Source organism: Camelus dromedarius, chromosome 19 (genome assembly GCF_036321535.1).
Source record: "Camelus dromedarius isolate mCamDro1 chromosome 19, mCamDro1.pat, whole genome shotgun sequence".
NCBI classification, from domain to species: Eukaryota; Metazoa; Chordata; class Mammalia; order Artiodactyla; family Camelidae; genus Camelus; species Camelus dromedarius.
Window position 1 is genome coordinate 37,279,107 of NC_087454.1, and position 17,217 is coordinate 37,296,323.

The window sequence follows — 17,217 nt, forward strand, 5'->3', positions numbered from 1 at the left end:
GACTTCAAGATGAGAAGGTACACTTTGTCTAAGGTTTTATTTAACTATGAAGTCAAAATAAACATAATACTAAAATATCAATATTTATCAGGTTGGCATAGAATTTCCTCAACATAAAGGATAGGCGGAAAAATATCTCAAAACATCCTCCTTCACGATGAAATTTCCAAGAGACTCACTGACTAAAGTCTTTCATCCATCACACCATCAAATAATATTTATGATGTGTAAGAATAGATATACAGTCACAAGTCATAAAGTTTTTTCAAATAATGCCATTTTAAGAAAAATGATTCGATGATGCTCTCAGTGGTGAAACAGTCATTTATTTAAGACCCCAAGAACCCTTTTGATAGGGTTAACCAATACTCCATACCAAGCAAGGGCAGCAATGCCTTAGTAATCCCACGGAGAATTAACCGTACCCACCCTCCCAGGAAGAATTATGATTATGCGTAGTGCTTAAAAGCTTTTGCAAGGCAGAGAAAATGCAACGTGCTTCTTAGAAATCGAACCCCTCCCCCGCGCTGTATTGCCCATCCTAGGGCGTCTCCGGACCGTCGCCCACCCTACCACCCTCCCTGCCTCGGGGCACTGAATTCCATCCAAAAAAGACCTGGTCCGTTCTCAAGACTGGCCCAGACACCTGTTTACTTGTGCCCAAGCAGTGGTGGCTCAGGTTAAGCAGAGGCAACGGTCACCCGCTCGCCGGTGCCAAGCCCCACCGCCCGAGCACGGGGGAGCACATACCTTTGTACCTTTCCAGGACATCCTCGTAGGCCTGGAGGTACTCCTGCTCCTCCACGTACAGGTAAGCGGCTGGGGAGAGGTACCCCGCCATGCCCAAGTTTATCTAAGCGATGACTGGCCGATTCCCCTCTCCCACTCGTAACCCCGGACAGTATCGCAGTCAGCAAGACGCAGCCTTGGGAATGGAAAAGCGGAAGGCAGGCAGGCTGATGGGGCGCAGAGCCAGGGACGCAGAGCCGGGGCCGCGGGGGGCCGCGCACGCCGGAACCGGCCAAGGAGACGCCCAGGCCCCCTGGCTGGCCGCGGGTGCCGGGCCGCCCGGCCGCTGGGAGCCACCGTCCCTCTCGGGTTTCAGCAGCGGCCAATCTCGGCGAGCCCAGGGGCGGCGACCAGCAGCGCCACGCCGCGCGGAGGAGCCTGGAGGCCGGCGGGGGCGGGCGGGGGACAGCGGGAGCCGGGATCCTCGGAGGCCAAAGCGGCCGCCAGCCTGGCCCTGCGCTGGGAGCCTGCTCGGGGCCGGGAGGACGCGCGCTCTGCCTCCGCCCGGGATGCCGCGCGGCGCATCTGCGGCATTTCCTGGCCGCCGCGCCGCAGACACTCGCCCGCGCCCCGAAGGGAGGGAGGGAGGAGGGTGGGCGGAAGGGAGGGGGCGAAGCGGCGGTCAGCGCCCCGGCTGGCTCGGCTCCGACCCGCGTCGCCCGGCCCCTCCCGCAGGCAGCACCGCGGCGCCGGGCCCCCTCCCCGGCCCGCCCACCGGTTCCACCGCGCGGCCAAGCCCGCCCACCCCGGACACTGGCCGGCCGGCCCGGATCCCAGGGGCAAGGTTTCTATTTGGGACCCACAACAGGTGCCTGGGAAACAAAGCCGCGGGTCGCCGCCACTGGCGTGCGCAGCCACCAGCCGGTGGCACAGAAGGACCGGGTCACTGCGGCAGCGCGGAGCGAGGAGGGCCGGGGGTCCGCGCCCTGGGCGCATCTAGGGACGGGCGGGCAGTGGGGCGGGGGTGGGGGGGGCCTCTGCAGGTGGCCTCGCACGGCAGGCCTGACAGCCTGGGGGCGCCTGCGCGCCCCGCAGCCCCGCGACCCGGAGACCAGACGCGGTCCCTCCCTTCCGCCCCCCAGAGCCGGGCGGCGCATCTGCCGCGCGCTCCGGGAAGGCAGCCACAGCCCGGGTCGATTCCCAACACCCGGGCTTACTCTGTCACCTCCCCCTTTATCCCTACCATTACTCACTCCACACTGCCCTGATATCCACTGAATGTGAGTAAAATGGGTACAGTTCCCTTCACTTTGGCACATCACATACTGAAGTGGTGAGTTTAAGGGTCCCCTGGAGAAACAGACTGGTACTCAGACATGTTAGCTGTTTATTATTATTAGAAGAGCCATTGTTGGCCTCTGACTTCTGACAACTTCACCTCCGCCCACATCTCCCTCTCTACTTCTTCCCTTCATAAGTCCTGACCTTTTGTCCTTGGTGATTCTTTTGTCTTTGTCAATGTTGTGAATCAATCACCTTTCATTAACTCTTCGATGGGAATGAGTCCTCTAAAAAAAACTGTATACACGTGAATAAAACTTACTTAAGTTAGAATCAAGAGCTTTACTTCTTATCAGCAATTGGCCCATTTTGGTTACTCCAGAGGAAGCAAGACCACACCTCTCTTTTCTGTCCTGGCCACTGGTTCATGATCTGAGTCTGACCCCACGTCCCATGCAGCCTTTAGGATCACTGGAGTTTTCCTGCAACTTGGCACACATTTCTGTACGCATTAGTTCACGAAGTAATAAATACGCTTCGTCCTGGACACTTCCTTGAAATTATAGGGTTAGCAATTAGGTCCCAAAGAGTCACTCCATATACAGCCCACACATGTATAAACACGGATCTCAAAACTGTCTCCCTCAAAATGAGTAAGGTCACTGAGGGCCCAGTCTGAGCCTTCATCAGAAACTGACACCCAGTAGCGCCCAGTTTTATGAGTATAATCACAGCACACTTAAGTGATGTTAACTGTCCATTCAAGGAACCAGTCAAAATGAACAGAAGCAGCATATGGCACTGTCGGTACAAACAGCCTTTACTCCATGCATTTTGGAGTGATGATACTGGATCAATCTGCTAATAGTAACAGTGTATTTTCAGGGAAGCAGCGAAGGCAGGGCAGTTAAGAGGTAGGCCTCTGGAGCCAAGACTGCCTGAATTCGGATCCTAACTCTGCCACTTCCTACGACCTTGGGGAGAGTCTTCGCTCTCAGCAGACCTCGGGGCTGAAAAATGGAGAAGATAACAGTACCTACTTCCTGGGGTTGTTGGGAGCCTAAACAAGGTAACATATTAGGTGCTTCTGAGAACATTTGCCATCACAGTCAACTCTCACCAACAGAGCATCTTCCATGAGCCAAAGAATTTGCAAAATATTTTGCATTAACTACTTTGTTTAATCACCACAACCACAACCCTTTGATAGAGAAAATGAAGCTGAGAAGTGTTCAGTAAGTTGTCCAAGAAAACAAAACAATTAAAGTTCAAAATCTGACTCAGTCTAAGATCCCTCAATTCTAATGTCAAAGGATTCACATGGGACAAAGACCCAAGTTTTAAAACAGCACTGTCACTATCAAACCATGTACCTTTACAGGCACTTCCAGACTGAAAAACCCAACTTACAATACCCTGTAGATAAAAATAGCAGATCTGTTATATTGTTATGTTAAAGGCATTTATACAATGGGTACCACAAAGCCCTATCCTTACATTTTATCACATCATTCTCACCTTGACCCCGAGAGGCTAGAAGGGCATTTATGAGAGACTCTGATTTTTAAATAAAGACACGAAAATAAATGCAAAAGCGCTTTTAAAACTATAAAGTATCCGATGTGTGACCCCATCATCAGTAAGACTTTCTGAAATGTAAATCTGATGATGTCATTGCACTGCTTAAAAATTGTTCAGTGATTTCCCACCACTGACAGCATAAAGCGTCCAGTCTCCTCAGAATGGCCCGAAAGCATCCTCGCCGTTCCCGCTATCCCCTACATGTCCCCCACTGATGACTTGCAGTTTCCATCTGAGCCCATTTTCCTACTGTGTCCTGGAGCCCCATCCCTCTGAAGTGACCCTCCCTTTCACCCTAACTCCGTCAACCGCACCTCAAGTGATGGTCCCCTCAGAGCCTTTCTGGAGCCTCCCTCGCCTCCCCACTCCAGCAAGTTAATCAGACCCTCCTCTGAGTTCTTTTAATACAGGTCCTCACAGCCATCACATCACAAATGATCTCTTTGTAACTGGCTCCCAGCACATCCCTTGTCAGGTTAGACTAGGACTTATTTAAAGGCAGAATTCTGTGCTTATCTTCATTTTATTCCACGGGCTCAATAAATATGTATTAAACGTGAGTGACTGACGGAATCCCACAGACCACATGGTCTTTCTGACTCTAGACACTAGCACCTTCAATTCTATTTTTACAACCTAAGCGACAAATAAGAATCTCAAACTTTCAATTACTTTCTTACCAAGTAACAAACACTACGGACATCCTCACATCATTTTGTACCCTCACCCCGTCTTTTACTAGGGATGAACTTCACAGGCGGGCTGAGTTTCAGGCAAAATGTGAACATGTCTAATAAAATTAGAAGTTGAAGTCTTCGTGGTATGTTTTCACAGCATGAAATTCCCTCAGATGCCCTGTTCCCTCATGCTGGGTGACCTGTGGCAAATTTAACACCTAATATATCTGAATTTCATATTTTAGCCATGTTATGATTAAACAGATATTTGTAGCCTGGCCCCTGAGTGTACATTCCATGTGTAATTATTGTTATGATTTATGCAGTCAATTTGCCAATATTTATTTTAAACAAGGTGAGTAGTACCCTTCCATACCAGGGCTGCTCATTCTGTTTGTGGGGTTTTGTTCAGTTCTATTTTTTGAAGAATAAATATAATCTCCAAACTACGAAACTCTTGAGGTCGCAAGTGCACCACTGATTTCATGGCAAACGTTTTACAATGAGGAAGATGTGGCCCCTGCCCTCACGTAGCCTACAGCCCGTTTGTCCACTGCACCCCATCAGAACCCCCCATTCCTACACTCCCTCTCCACCGACGGGATTCTGACCCTAGTGCCAGCAGCTTCTCATGAGTCTGTCTAGTAGTTTATATGATCTCATTCCCCCAACAAACACCTCCCCTTCCTTCTCTCAGAGCCCTTCCTTCAGGGGGAGGGTTTGGCTCAGTGGTAGAGCGCATGCCTAGCATGCATGAGGTCCTGGGTTCAATCCCCATTCCCTCCATTCAAATAAACAAATAAATAAATGAACCTAATTACCTGCCCCCACAAACAATATTTTTAAAAACTAAAAAAAAATTTTAAAAAAGAGCCCCTCCTTCACTACCAGAAGCAAAAGCAAACTCTCCATCCCTCCCACCTCCATCTAAACACTCAGGCCAGGAGAACCTTCTTCTTTCCATTAAAAATGCCAAGAACAAGCATCCTGTCTTGATGGCCCAGGCTTTTTACAAAGCCCAGTAACTTCCCATCACCCTGCTTTCACCATCTTCCCTTTCCGCTGAGGCAGATACCTGGTACCCGCACTGTTTCCTCCTCTCCCCTGCGAGGGTATCCTGACAGGGCCAGGAGTAAGGCCTGGGTGACTAAACATTTTCTGGTACTCACCCAGCTCTCCCCTCTCTCCCAGGCCACCCCCTCACTCTCACTTGGCTCCCAGACTGTCTCCATCCCCCACTCCGGTGCCACCCACCTCTTCAAAGGCCTGGGGTGAGACCAGCCAGCATCTCACAACAGAAGCCAGAAGAAACTCAAGGCTGTTGCCCCAGAAACCCAGACTAGAGACTGGCTGGCTGGGCGCTGTTTGTTTTTCCCGGAATCAGAAAACCCCACGGTGGGGACGCTAGGGGGACTCTCAGCCGCCATGGTGGCTGGGATCTGAGCTAGTCCCCTCCAGCCCCCTGGAAGGAAGACAGGTACCAAGTGTGCATCATGGTGGGAGGCAGAAACTGGGTGGGAAGGGCTCCAGAGTCGAGACTGGGAGAGGGCGGTGGGCCGGGAGTGTGTGGGGGGCCAGATCTGCTGCAAAAACCAACTCTGATAAACACCAGGCCTTTGGTGTTTGGCCTTTGGCCTTTGCAAGAGAGCCCCAAAAAACACACCCCAACCTATCCATTACCATGCCTGGGGGAAAACAATCATTGAGGGAGGGAGAGCCACCCCAGAACGCAAGTCGCACGCGCAGATCACAGACACACAAAGCACCCAGGCACCGCAGGCTGGAGGATTGATTTCCACAGGGGCTCATCTTTCAGCTGGGTAGAACAAGCCATCACTTCTGGGACTTACAGCCAGCGCAAGGGAACACCGGGTAACAACAGAAACACTGGCGCCTCCCATATATTAATTAATCAGGAATGCAGGATGGCTAAACTCTCAAAAGCACCAGAACAGAAGCTGCTATGAACAGGATGCTGACAGAGATGTTACATTTAAAAAAAAAAAAAAAAAACCCACCCAGAAACAGCATCTAGGTTGCTAGAACACCCTCTGCAGTCCTGGGTACCAGAACCCGGGGATCTACCCCTACTCTGAATCTGGTCAGTGTTCCTGGGCAAGCGTGGAAACGAAGCTTCCAGCAAACACACTGGGAATCACTGAGTGAATACTTTCAGATTGTCACGATGGCTACTGCACATATAGAGGAAACTTTAATGCAGATGCCTGTCAATATCCCCTTACATTTCCAAAATATCGATTCATCCAACCAGAAGACAGGGCCAAACAGCTTAGTCACCAGCAGGCAGCGCAAATCGCTCTTTCGATAAATCGGGACATAGAGTAAACATGGTCCTCCTCCCCTCCACCCACCTTGAGCAGAGATCTCTGCCCGGCGCCTCAGCTCCCAGCCAGATACGGCCCCCACTCCCCGGCCCCCCTCCCCCGGGAGCAGATGGGTAAATTTCCGCAAATCTCCCCCTCCCCCCGGGCTCCATCCCCTCCCCACCCCAAGGCTCTTACCTGCTATCCTGAGCACTGCTCTCTCCGCGGGGTCCAGCACCGAGCCCCCGTGGATCTTTCTCTTCGATCTCTCATGTTTAGGCAAATTCCAGGGTAAGGTGTCTCCAGGAGCTGGAGATGCAGAGCCGGATTTCTGACTGAAATCATCCTCGTCGGAAAAATCCGCAGAGGAAGACATGGAACAGCGATAGGACGCGTTGCCGGAACTCTACAGAGGACGACACGGAAAACAAGAGTCAGCAGCCAGACACTCGCGTCTGCCCGTGCGTTTCAGCAGCCCCGTCCCGGCCCCCACGCCGAGTCCGGCGTCCCGCACCATCCCCTGCGCGGAGGGGGTCCCCACCCCGGGGCGGACGCCCAGGGCTCACCATCTCCCCTCCGCCGCCGCGCCGACACCAGCCACGACACCGGGGCGGTTCCGATTCATGGACGATTCACACACAAGTGTGTGGCCTGTGGGTCCGGCCACCGGCTCACAAATGACTGGCCCAACAATGAAGCCAGAATCAACAGCCTTCCTGTGCCGAATCTATAGTATCTGGCTCCCCCACCCGGCCGGGACACACATTTTCCATCACTAGACTGCTGGTTAATTCATTAGCGCAACTCACTCCAAGTCTCAAAAACAAAGCACAAATGCAGGATGTCGGGTCCCAATTCCTTTCCGTTCCAATTGCCTCCCCCACCCCGGAGTCTCCCCTCTGACCAGGTCTGAGCCTCTAAGTCCTCTTTATTGGATTTTCTTCGTGAGAGAAAGCTGGTACCCCGAGCGGCGCGAGGAGGGAGGAAGGACCGATTGCCAGAAGAGCCTTTTCTTAAGACCCGGAGGACACAAAAGGCAGAATCCGAAGGCAGCGCCAATAAACAAACATCTGAACTCAGTTTAGAGTTCTTGGGATAATTTAAACTTCTAGCAAAGGAACAGCTGCCAGTGATGTAAATGAGAATGATGCAGTGCAGTGACAGGAAACAGCTCCTCTCCGCCCCAGGTCCTTACACGGTGAACCGAGAAACACGGTGCTCTGACCCTCGTGCTGTGCCCGCGCCCGGTCCTCCCTCCACGGAGCAGCAGGAGCAGCTCTGCAGGGCGTTACCTCACATCAAAGGGCTGTGTCCCCGCAGGGGAAAAGGCACCCAGACGTCGTTCCTTCCTCCTCGGTGGGGTTAAGTTTGTGATGATTTAGGGGGCCGCCGGCTTACCATGGAAACAAGGATGCTGACGGTCTGTGCTGTGGACGGGGTTCTCAGTAAGATCAAGCACCCAAGGGAAATCGCCACTTTCCCATGGAGAGCTCTGCTGAGGCTCACGCTCAGGAAGCAAACTGGAATTCCTGAAACGCCTCAGGTCCCTAAGAAGCGAGTGGCAGGCAGGAGCCAGTGCGGGCTGCTCCGATTGGAGCAGAAACCCTGGGCTGCTCACCAGACCAGTGACAACGGCAGCAAAAAACAGGCCGTGTGACAACATCCCAAGGCAGGTGGAACAGAGCGTAAGTGAACTGGGACCTCACCTTGGTCTATTCAGCCATGTCCCTATGCACTGTCAACACCACCATCTTTTTTAACTTCTGATTTTTTATTGAAGTCTAGTCAGTTTATAATGTGTTAATTTCAGGTGTACAGCATAGTGATTCAGTTTTGTATTTATATATATATATATATATACACACATACACATTCCCTTTCAGATTCTTTTTCATTACAGGCTATTACGAGGCATTGAATATAGCTAGCTCCCTGTGCTATACCGTAGGACCTTGTCATTTATCTATTTTATATAACACCGTCATTTTAAAAGTACACATAACATTTCCTGGAAAATAAAGCATCCAAAATTTCTCTTTAGGTTTACTCCTTCCTCCAAAAGCAGTCTTCCATTTTCTTTTACATGACATGTCATCACTTTGGCTACTCTAATTAATTTATTTAGCTTTTGTGTGTTTTCCTCGTGGCAATAATGTATTCAGCAAATAAATAAGTAAAATTGATTTTCTGTATTCGCTGGAGTCCCCAGAGAGTGGTGAGTGGCAGCAAGTCAGGCTCGGCAGGCTACTTTCAACCTACTTTATTTTCCAGGCTTTGCTGAAAATTCACCTTGAGCTCTCTGGGGTTGTGTTGGCTGGATCCGTGGAAAGTGGGGACATTCTTAAAGACTTTCTCAAGAAGTGATTGGGTTCCCTTGGTTGCCTTCTGTCTTCCTGAAAGTGGCTTCCTACCTACCTGTCCTTACGTAAGGTCATCCTTTATCCGTGAGGTTCAGTTTCTTGTAGTTGCCTGCACCCTTTCAGTGAGTATAGTAATTTGATTGTTTACCTCTACAGACAGATGTGGGGAGTAACTGTGAAAGGACTGCTCCTTTCCCAAAACCACTGGGGGCTGATTTTTGTAGGGAGAGTAAATGTTTTTAATGGGAGAGTCTCAGCTGATTGAACAGCAAAATGTGATTGATACCATGACATAAGACCCATTCATCACATGTAGCCAGATGGGAACAGGGACTCCCCTGGACCCAAGGGTGTTGGCTGGGGCCGCCTTCTCATCTGGAGGTATCCTTGGTAAATGGATAAAAGAGAAATGAAACAAGACAACCAGCAACACCTCTTTCAGCAACACAGAGGGAAATACAGACACACAGACAGAGGGAAATCATGCTGATGCACATGTGGTAAAGTCCCTCCCAAGCTACATGACTCAAGTGTTTTCGCACTATTCAGTTTTAAAAGCATTATTCAGTTCTTCCCCACAATAACTGTCATCAACACTTCTTACATATAAGGTAAACGATCCACCATTAGGCCCATTGGAACCTTGAAAATTGAGAATGGATTTAAATGACGCTGCTTTGAAGTCCACTGATCCTCTAAAACTATTCTTTATTGATTTGAAATGACTTGCCGATTCACGTCACTACTTTAAAGGTTGTAAGTGTGAGTGTGAGAGGACTCAGACATAGAAAACAAACTATGGTTACCAAGGGGGAAAGGGCGGGGAGGGATAAATTAGGGGTTGGGGAGTAACAGATCCACACTACTGTATATAAAATAGATAAACAACAAGGACCTACTGTAGAGCACAGGGAACTCTATTCAATTTCTTGTGATAACATATAATGGAAAAGAATCTGCAAAGAAAATACATATAAAAAAAGTCAATAAAAAATTTTTAAAAAGAGTATAAGAGGATAGCTCTCCTTTCTTTTGGAAAAAGCAACCAGGTTCTCTAACCCGAAGTCCAGAGCCTTAACTTTGATCTGGGGCTTGTAAAGTAAGACAAAGCAGGACGGCCCTTGGGACCAGCAGAAGCTCCAAGTCCCTGTTAAAATAAATATATGTCCATCAACAGGAGATTGGTGAAATAAAGGACAATATATCCATACCAGGGACTACTCTGCAGTAATTAAACAAAAATGTTATTGAGCTACATTTAGCAAAGTGAAAAGAGTTCACATAGAATGATTCCTTTATGGGGAGGGTACGGCTCAGGGGTAGAGTGTGTGCCTAGCATGCACAAGGTCCTGGGTTCAATCCCCAGTACCTCCATATAAGTCAATAAATAAATAAAAAGCCTAATTACCTCCCTCCCCCAACAAAAAAAATTTTTTAAGAGTTTTTAAAAATGTTAATGCGAATTTTTTTTAAAGAATGATTCCTTGAATGTGTGAGGGGGAGGCATAGACAGATAGATGATTTACAGATAAATAGGTAGACAGGTGATCGGTAGTTAACTATTTACCAGCATGTAAACAGCAGTGATCTCTGGGTGATGACTAATATTATTAATGAATTTAATTTTATTCCTTACAGTGTTTTAATCCAAGACAAACAGGACACAAAAAGATGGCTAAAAAGAAAAAGACACTACATCAAGGATCAAAGAAAAAAATCTCAAAGGCTGTGGGAGGAAGTTACTATCTAAGATGGTGTTTTTAACTGTTCGGGGGCTCACTAACACCTCTGAAAAGTTGATGAAATCTGGGGAAACCTCTCGTTGACACAAAACACATAAGCAAACACACACAAGCTCTGCATATGATTTTATGGGGTTCACTGACCCACTGACCCCAGGTTAAGCTCCTAATTTTCACCATCAACTATCATCACCATGTGGCGTGTGTGCTGAGACCAAGAGAAACAGTTAAGAGTGCAGAGTATTCAGAAGAAAGGTAATTACACTAGAAAGACAAAGCTGAGCTAGGTCATCATGTTTTTAACATTTGGCCTTTTTTTTTTAAACTATGTAAAGCCCTATTAAATCTTTTTTCTTTTTAATTGAAGTATAGTCGGTTACAATGTGTCAATTTCTGGTGTACAGCATCATGTCCCTGTCATGCATATACATACATATATTTGTTTTCATATTCTTTTTCATTAAAGGTTATTTTAAGATATTGAGTATAGTTCCCTGTGCTCCACAGAAGTTATATATATATATATATATATTATATATATGACTGAGACACCTCTGGACTGACATTAGATCTCTAGACCAAAAAAAAAAACCCACCAGGTTGTGAGAAACCAAAAATCCATGTATTGTGTCTCATTACAACCTAGCCATTAAGGCAGTTTCAACAATTGAATTAGATCACCAAAAGCTTTAAAATGATTTTCCGAAATGCCAACCCATTCACATGGTATAAAAACAACTCAAATCTCCTAAAGCCAGGATAATTACATAATGTGATATTTTTAGAAGGGGAACTAAACAATAACTTCGCTAACTGAAACCCCGGTGGGGGAGCTGAGGTAGATACAATGGACCTGCCTCCCCTGGAAACCGGCCAGGCTTAGCACCCTGGTCTGCAGGAAATTACCTCTGCACCCAGCATCCTCTAAGGGCGACGAGAAACAAGTGCAGAGATTAGGGCTTTCAAGTAGCCAGACTTCTAGAATCCCAGAGGCTGGACAGTGGACTTTCACAAACCCACGTGCTTGAGATTCATGAATATTTCTGTAAGCATATTTCCAAAAATTTAACCAAAAGAATAAAAAGCATCTGAGGAATCAGTAAGACAAATTCAGGCTGCGAGGCATTCTACAAGATAATTATCCTGGACTTCTCAAAAAAAAATAGGAAAAAGGTCAATGTCAGGAAACAGACACACCCCAGAAGCAGGGACTGTTTAAATGGAAAAAGACAAAGTGTAACAACCTTGATGGGAGTCTGTATTTCTTTTTGAGCTCAAAAGTCACATTAGGGACAACTGGGAGACTCTGAAAGTGGACCACGGATTGCCTTCAAATTTTCTGTACACCTAAATGTTTTCAAAATGAAGAGTTGCGAAGAAACACAAAATAAGGGCTTTTTTTTTTTTTTAAGTGTTGCTCAGTCCAGGCCTGTTCTCACCAGATCAGATCCACCCAACCCACCCCATTCCAAGCACACAGTGACAGCACCCAGCTAAGTGACCTCTCGTCACATTTCCTCATAGACACTTGGAGAAGCATGGAAGCCGGACCGACAACAAGATCTCAGAGCAAGGTGGTCTGCCTGCCTCAGTCCTGAGCACAGTGGATGGAAGCCGAGAAAAGTGCCCCTGGGTTAGGCATTCAACACACAATCCAGTGAACACAAAAGCTGGTTTCATATCGCATCATTGATTGTATTTTATATAAACTGAAAAAAAGACATCAAAATTTCAAATAAGTGTACCACTGTATATAGCACAGGAAACTATATTCAATTTCTTGTAATAACATCTAATGGAAAAGAATCTGAAAAGAATATAAATGTATGTACCTATGTGTATAACTGAATCACTTTGCTGGACGCCTGAAACTAACATTGTAAATCAACTACACTTCAATAAAAAAATGTTTTAAAAATTCAGAATAAGTGAAGATCCAATTTTATTTAAAATTCCACTGCTTAGGTAAGTACAAAAACTCACTTCTTGCATAGGGTATAAAAATACATGATATGGCCCAAGACTATTCTTCCATACTCATTTTCTATTTGGAAATAAGTCAAAAAGCAAGGGCATGTTATCTGATTTTAGGGATGCCCAGGAAAACCATCCCTCTCACAAATCAAGAGATAACAGAAGAAAACAGTTAAGGAAAATGGGGGGGGGGGGGGAAGGGTTTAACCCCTTGAAGACAAAATGACTTACGGAAAACTTTGGGGATCATGTGCTTGTTTCTGTTTAAAATTTTTTCAGAGCGAGCTGAATCACGCAATTCAAGCACTCTTTCATCAGATAAGTAACTCTTTTTAAAATTATTTTATTTCTTTTAAAATTGAAGTATAGTCAGTTACAATGTGTCAGTTTCTGGTATATAGCACAATGTCAAATAAATAACTCTTAATCAGCCTCTCAACTGGAAACCACCTTTAAACAGTAAAGGCGGGAGGGGGCCTTTTTGGTGGGGTCTAGACTGGTTCTCAGTCTCTCCTTTGAGGGGAGACTTGCGGGAGCCTTAACTCAAAGAGGATGGGGAATCTGGTGGAGCTGGAGAAGAGAGGTCAGAGGGAGGGGAGGCTGGAAGGTTCCTGGATCCGATCAGGGAGAAGGTTTTGGGCAGAGAGTTAGGGAAGTCAAAGGTTTCTTTCTGGGTGGAAGGCCCAGTTCATCAGCCCCTGAAATGAGAGCACTGGGGTTTAGGACACAAATTCTGCAGGGTAGAAAGATTATGCACTGGTTAGAGTGTTCCTTGGTGTTCTGTTTCTGGGCCGACAGGGCTCGCCAATGGGACACAGGGAGGAGGACCTCACCATCTTTCTCCTCCTGCTGGCTGAGACGCTCTGCAAGGTAAGTATCAAAGGCTCACCTCCCCAGCAGCCTGGCTTAGGATTCTAGGCAGTCTTGGCTCAGCTCCAAGACATTCTGCAAGACTTCCTTCCTTTCAGTTTAACCAGCAAGTTCTAACTCTGCACATCACTTACTGAGTGACTGCAGTCAGCGGCCATACGAAGCATTTTCACTCATTATCTTATTTAATACTCTGGAACCCAATAAGGAAACATGTTTAGGGAGGGTAAGTCTCTTATACACAGTCATGCTGTGAGTAGAAGGCAGAGCCTGGATCTCCATCTTGGTCCTTTGGGCCCCAAAGCCTGTGTCATCAAGGGCCCTGGAACGTGGTCCCAGGCACTTGGAGGAACATCCCTCAACGATCTTACCAGGTATTTGGAGCCCCCAAAAGGATCAGACTAGTTCTGTGTTCAGTTCAGCCCAAAGCATGGAAGGTGACCCGGAGACAGGTATCTATCTGTTCACAATAAGGAAAAACCATCCAAAAAGATGCAACTGCTCATAAGAGGAAAGGTCAGCTTTGGGTGGCAGTGGGCTCCTTCCAACTGGAGGGACCAAGCCTTCCCTGAGGGGAACAGTTATCTCTCAACACCAAGATTCTCTGGTCCTGTGGGCTCTCACACCTCCATAATCCTCTCCCCCAATAAATTACAAATGAAAGAAAAACTGTGTTCAGTATCAAAACGCCACAGTTTTTGAAAACTGTAAAAAATCTTTCACATGTTTTTGCAAGTCCACCTTAACAAAATCATCTTAAAATTGGAGAAACAGAGGCATCAAGAACCGGTTTGTATTTGGGCATCAGCAAATAGACTTTCCAAACTGAGGAAGGACACTGTAAAGAATGTGCTTAAAAGAAAAGCAAAACAGAGCTCTGAAAGTAGCCCCACAAAACAGAAACATGTTAGGAAGACAATGAAAAACATCTTTACCTAGAGAATGCTTAATCTTCTGTTTCAAATGGATGTTTGTTTATGTCAATCAATTCAAAATATGTCTTAATAACCCACAAGCTTCTGCCTTGGAGGAGCTTAACAGCTAACTGGGAGAGTGAAGGTGATAAGTCAGCCAACGTATAATTAAATATTTTCATCTTGTCTTTACACATTACGCTGAAAAATACGGCTTCTAGTGGAATAATATACATATATACATAAAAATATGGCTTATCACACAAAGTCAATTAGGAGAGAGGGCTGGTTCAGGAACAGACTGGAGAATCTGTGGTCCTTTTGGAAGCCAGGATGGAGATGCAGGTGTTCCCTCAACACCTTCCTTCCTCCATCAGCGACATACCCAAACCTGTCCACACTGATAGAGCCACCCTGCAGATGCATGACGCTGGCCTGCCCACTTTTAAAAACAAATTAATAGCAAACATTTTTTTAAACTTTATTTATTTTATCTCTAGGGGAGAGGGAGGTAATTAGGTTTATTTATTTATTTATTTTTGGAGGAGGGACTGGGGACTGAACCCAGGACCTCCTGCACGCTAAGCATGCGCTCTACCACTTGAACTATACCCTCCCCTCAATGGCAAACATTTCTTAAAAATTGGGCACTTGACATGAAAATGCAGGTGTGCAATGTCAGTTCTAGCAGTAGTTTCCCCTTTTTTAGAAAGAACGTAACGCTATCCAGGCTGACACAGTCCCTACCTGGCCACGTTATCCATTTATGACACCTGCCCCTGCAGGCATCTGATTCTGCACCCCTGGCAGAAATGAAGGCACGGGTGATGTTGTTGCATTCAGAGATGAAGAAATGACAAGAGCGGGGGAATGCAGGGATACTGGTGATAAACAAAAAAAAGTGGATGGCGGTTTAAACATAAAGGAGAAGAGAACTGGAGAGGAGGAGACAAAACAAAACAAAAAGAAGAGGGCTCCCTAAAGATCTCAGTTAAATTAGTGTCAAGATGAAATGGGTGGCACCCTGTTCCTACTGACGTCCCAGTGCTGATCAATTCTGCTCCATCCCCCGCCAAGAACCAGGAAACGGACCCGCTAGGGGGCTCGGGCAGCACTGGCTCATAATCTCTGTGAATCGCGCTGGACCACCTCCCTCACCACTGCTGCTGAGTTGGCAGCTTTTGGTCCTGCCCCTACCTGCGGTCAAGCCTGCTCCCCCCAGGTTTCTCCTGTCCTTGTCTAGGTCACAGGGAAGCTGGGATACCAAGGACTCTAGACAGCCAGGACCTGCTCTGACTTCTGTTAGGGAAAAGACGTGGGCTCTGATCACTCACGCAGATCTCTCAGGTATTAGCCCAGGATGTTCTCAGAGACCGAGCCCCAGCCAGCATCTTCGCTGTCTGGTCGTAAGGTTAAAGACGTGCCCGACACGGTAGAGACTGGACGTCGGGTAAACGCTTTATGACCCTGGGAAACTGCTGGGCCTTGCCGGGCTTTGTTTTCTTATCTGAGAAATGGGGAACAGTACATAAGACACAGGGCTGGTGTGGCAGAATCAGCAGTAAGAATAAGTCGACCTGCAAAGTGCTAAGAGCAACACCCAATGGGTAGAAACTTCAGCATCATGTGATGTGAGCTACTCACACTTGTGTGATCCGGGCGCAGAGGACTAAGTCCAGCTGAGCCAATGTGACTGTCACTCCAGGAAATTCAAAACAATAAACAGAGACGCAGACACTGGAAGTTACTGGCACGAGGTCATGTGAATAGCCGCTCTCAGGAGGCGAGGTCCATGTCGTCCCCTCATGCTCCCTTCCCAACCTCGGTTTCTGAACCTTCAGTTCTTTGGGATACCCTTGTATCTGTCCAATACATTCCTCTCTTTCTATTCTTTTAAATTCAATTAGGGGTCGGCAGGAGAGTATAGCTCAGTGGTAGGGTACATGCCTAGCATGCAAGAGGTCTTGGGTTCCATCCCCAGGACCTCCATTTAAAGATAAATAAGTAAATAAATCTAATTCTGCCCCCCCCAAAAAAATAAAAAAAAATGCAATTGTTTTTTCCTTTAAATTCATTGTCTCTGTTGTTGGAGATGACAATAACAAAAAACTTAGACAAATACATTATATAAAACAAGCAATTATACTCAGTTCTTCCCTGTTGAAACATAAGCAAGGCTATGTTTCTGTACCTTCATTTTCATTACCTGCCTTCATTAATGAGACTGCGAATAACAGCTTTTACACAGCTATTCTCTCCCTGCACTTACTGCTGCAATTAAGTGGCACAATTACTTTTCCATTTAAAAAAAGGTTGTTCTTATTGCACTGAAGCCAAGTCCCTGTAACTTTAAGTGCCTGAGGGCATTTCCATCGCCACTTCCTGAGGACAACGAAGTCTGTTCCATGTATGTTCAGCGAAAAATAACCCGGTGCCGTAAGCCACAGCTGACTGGGACGTGAGGAGGTCCACTGCCTCAGGGCTGGCTTGCTGGAAAACGCTGCCCTCATAATGAGGATGCTTCGGGCTGGAGGGTGGACCCCGTCCAATCACAGCCTCCCTTCTGGGGAATAAGGGCTACGTGCATCCCAAATGCCCTTAACGAAGAGTTGAGTGTCCCTAAGATCTGCTGCCCATCCTGGTCTCTCAGCACTTGAGATGCATCCACGTGGTCCAGAGCCCCTGCATCTCCGCTAAGGGCCACCCCAGGTTTCCTTTGGTCTTTGAAACAGATCTCTCTTTCAGAAGGTCATGTGGGTCTGTCC

General features: G+C 47.2%; 1 protein-coding gene across 6 annotated transcripts in view; it reads right to left on the reverse strand.

Annotated features, from left to right (window-relative positions):
• Positions 1–17,217, reverse strand: part of DST (dystonin) — a gene marked incomplete in the record, with an annotated part of 422,913 nt that overhangs the window by 333,922 nt on the left and 71,774 nt on the right. For 4 of the 6 annotated variants that reach the window (XM_064476599.1, XM_064476602.1, XM_064476600.1 and 1 more), the window contains 1 exon segment: positions 6,791–6,998. In XM_064476599.1, coding sequence (XP_064332669.1) covers positions 6,791–6,998 — 208 coding nt within the window. 6 annotated transcript variants of the gene reach the window in all.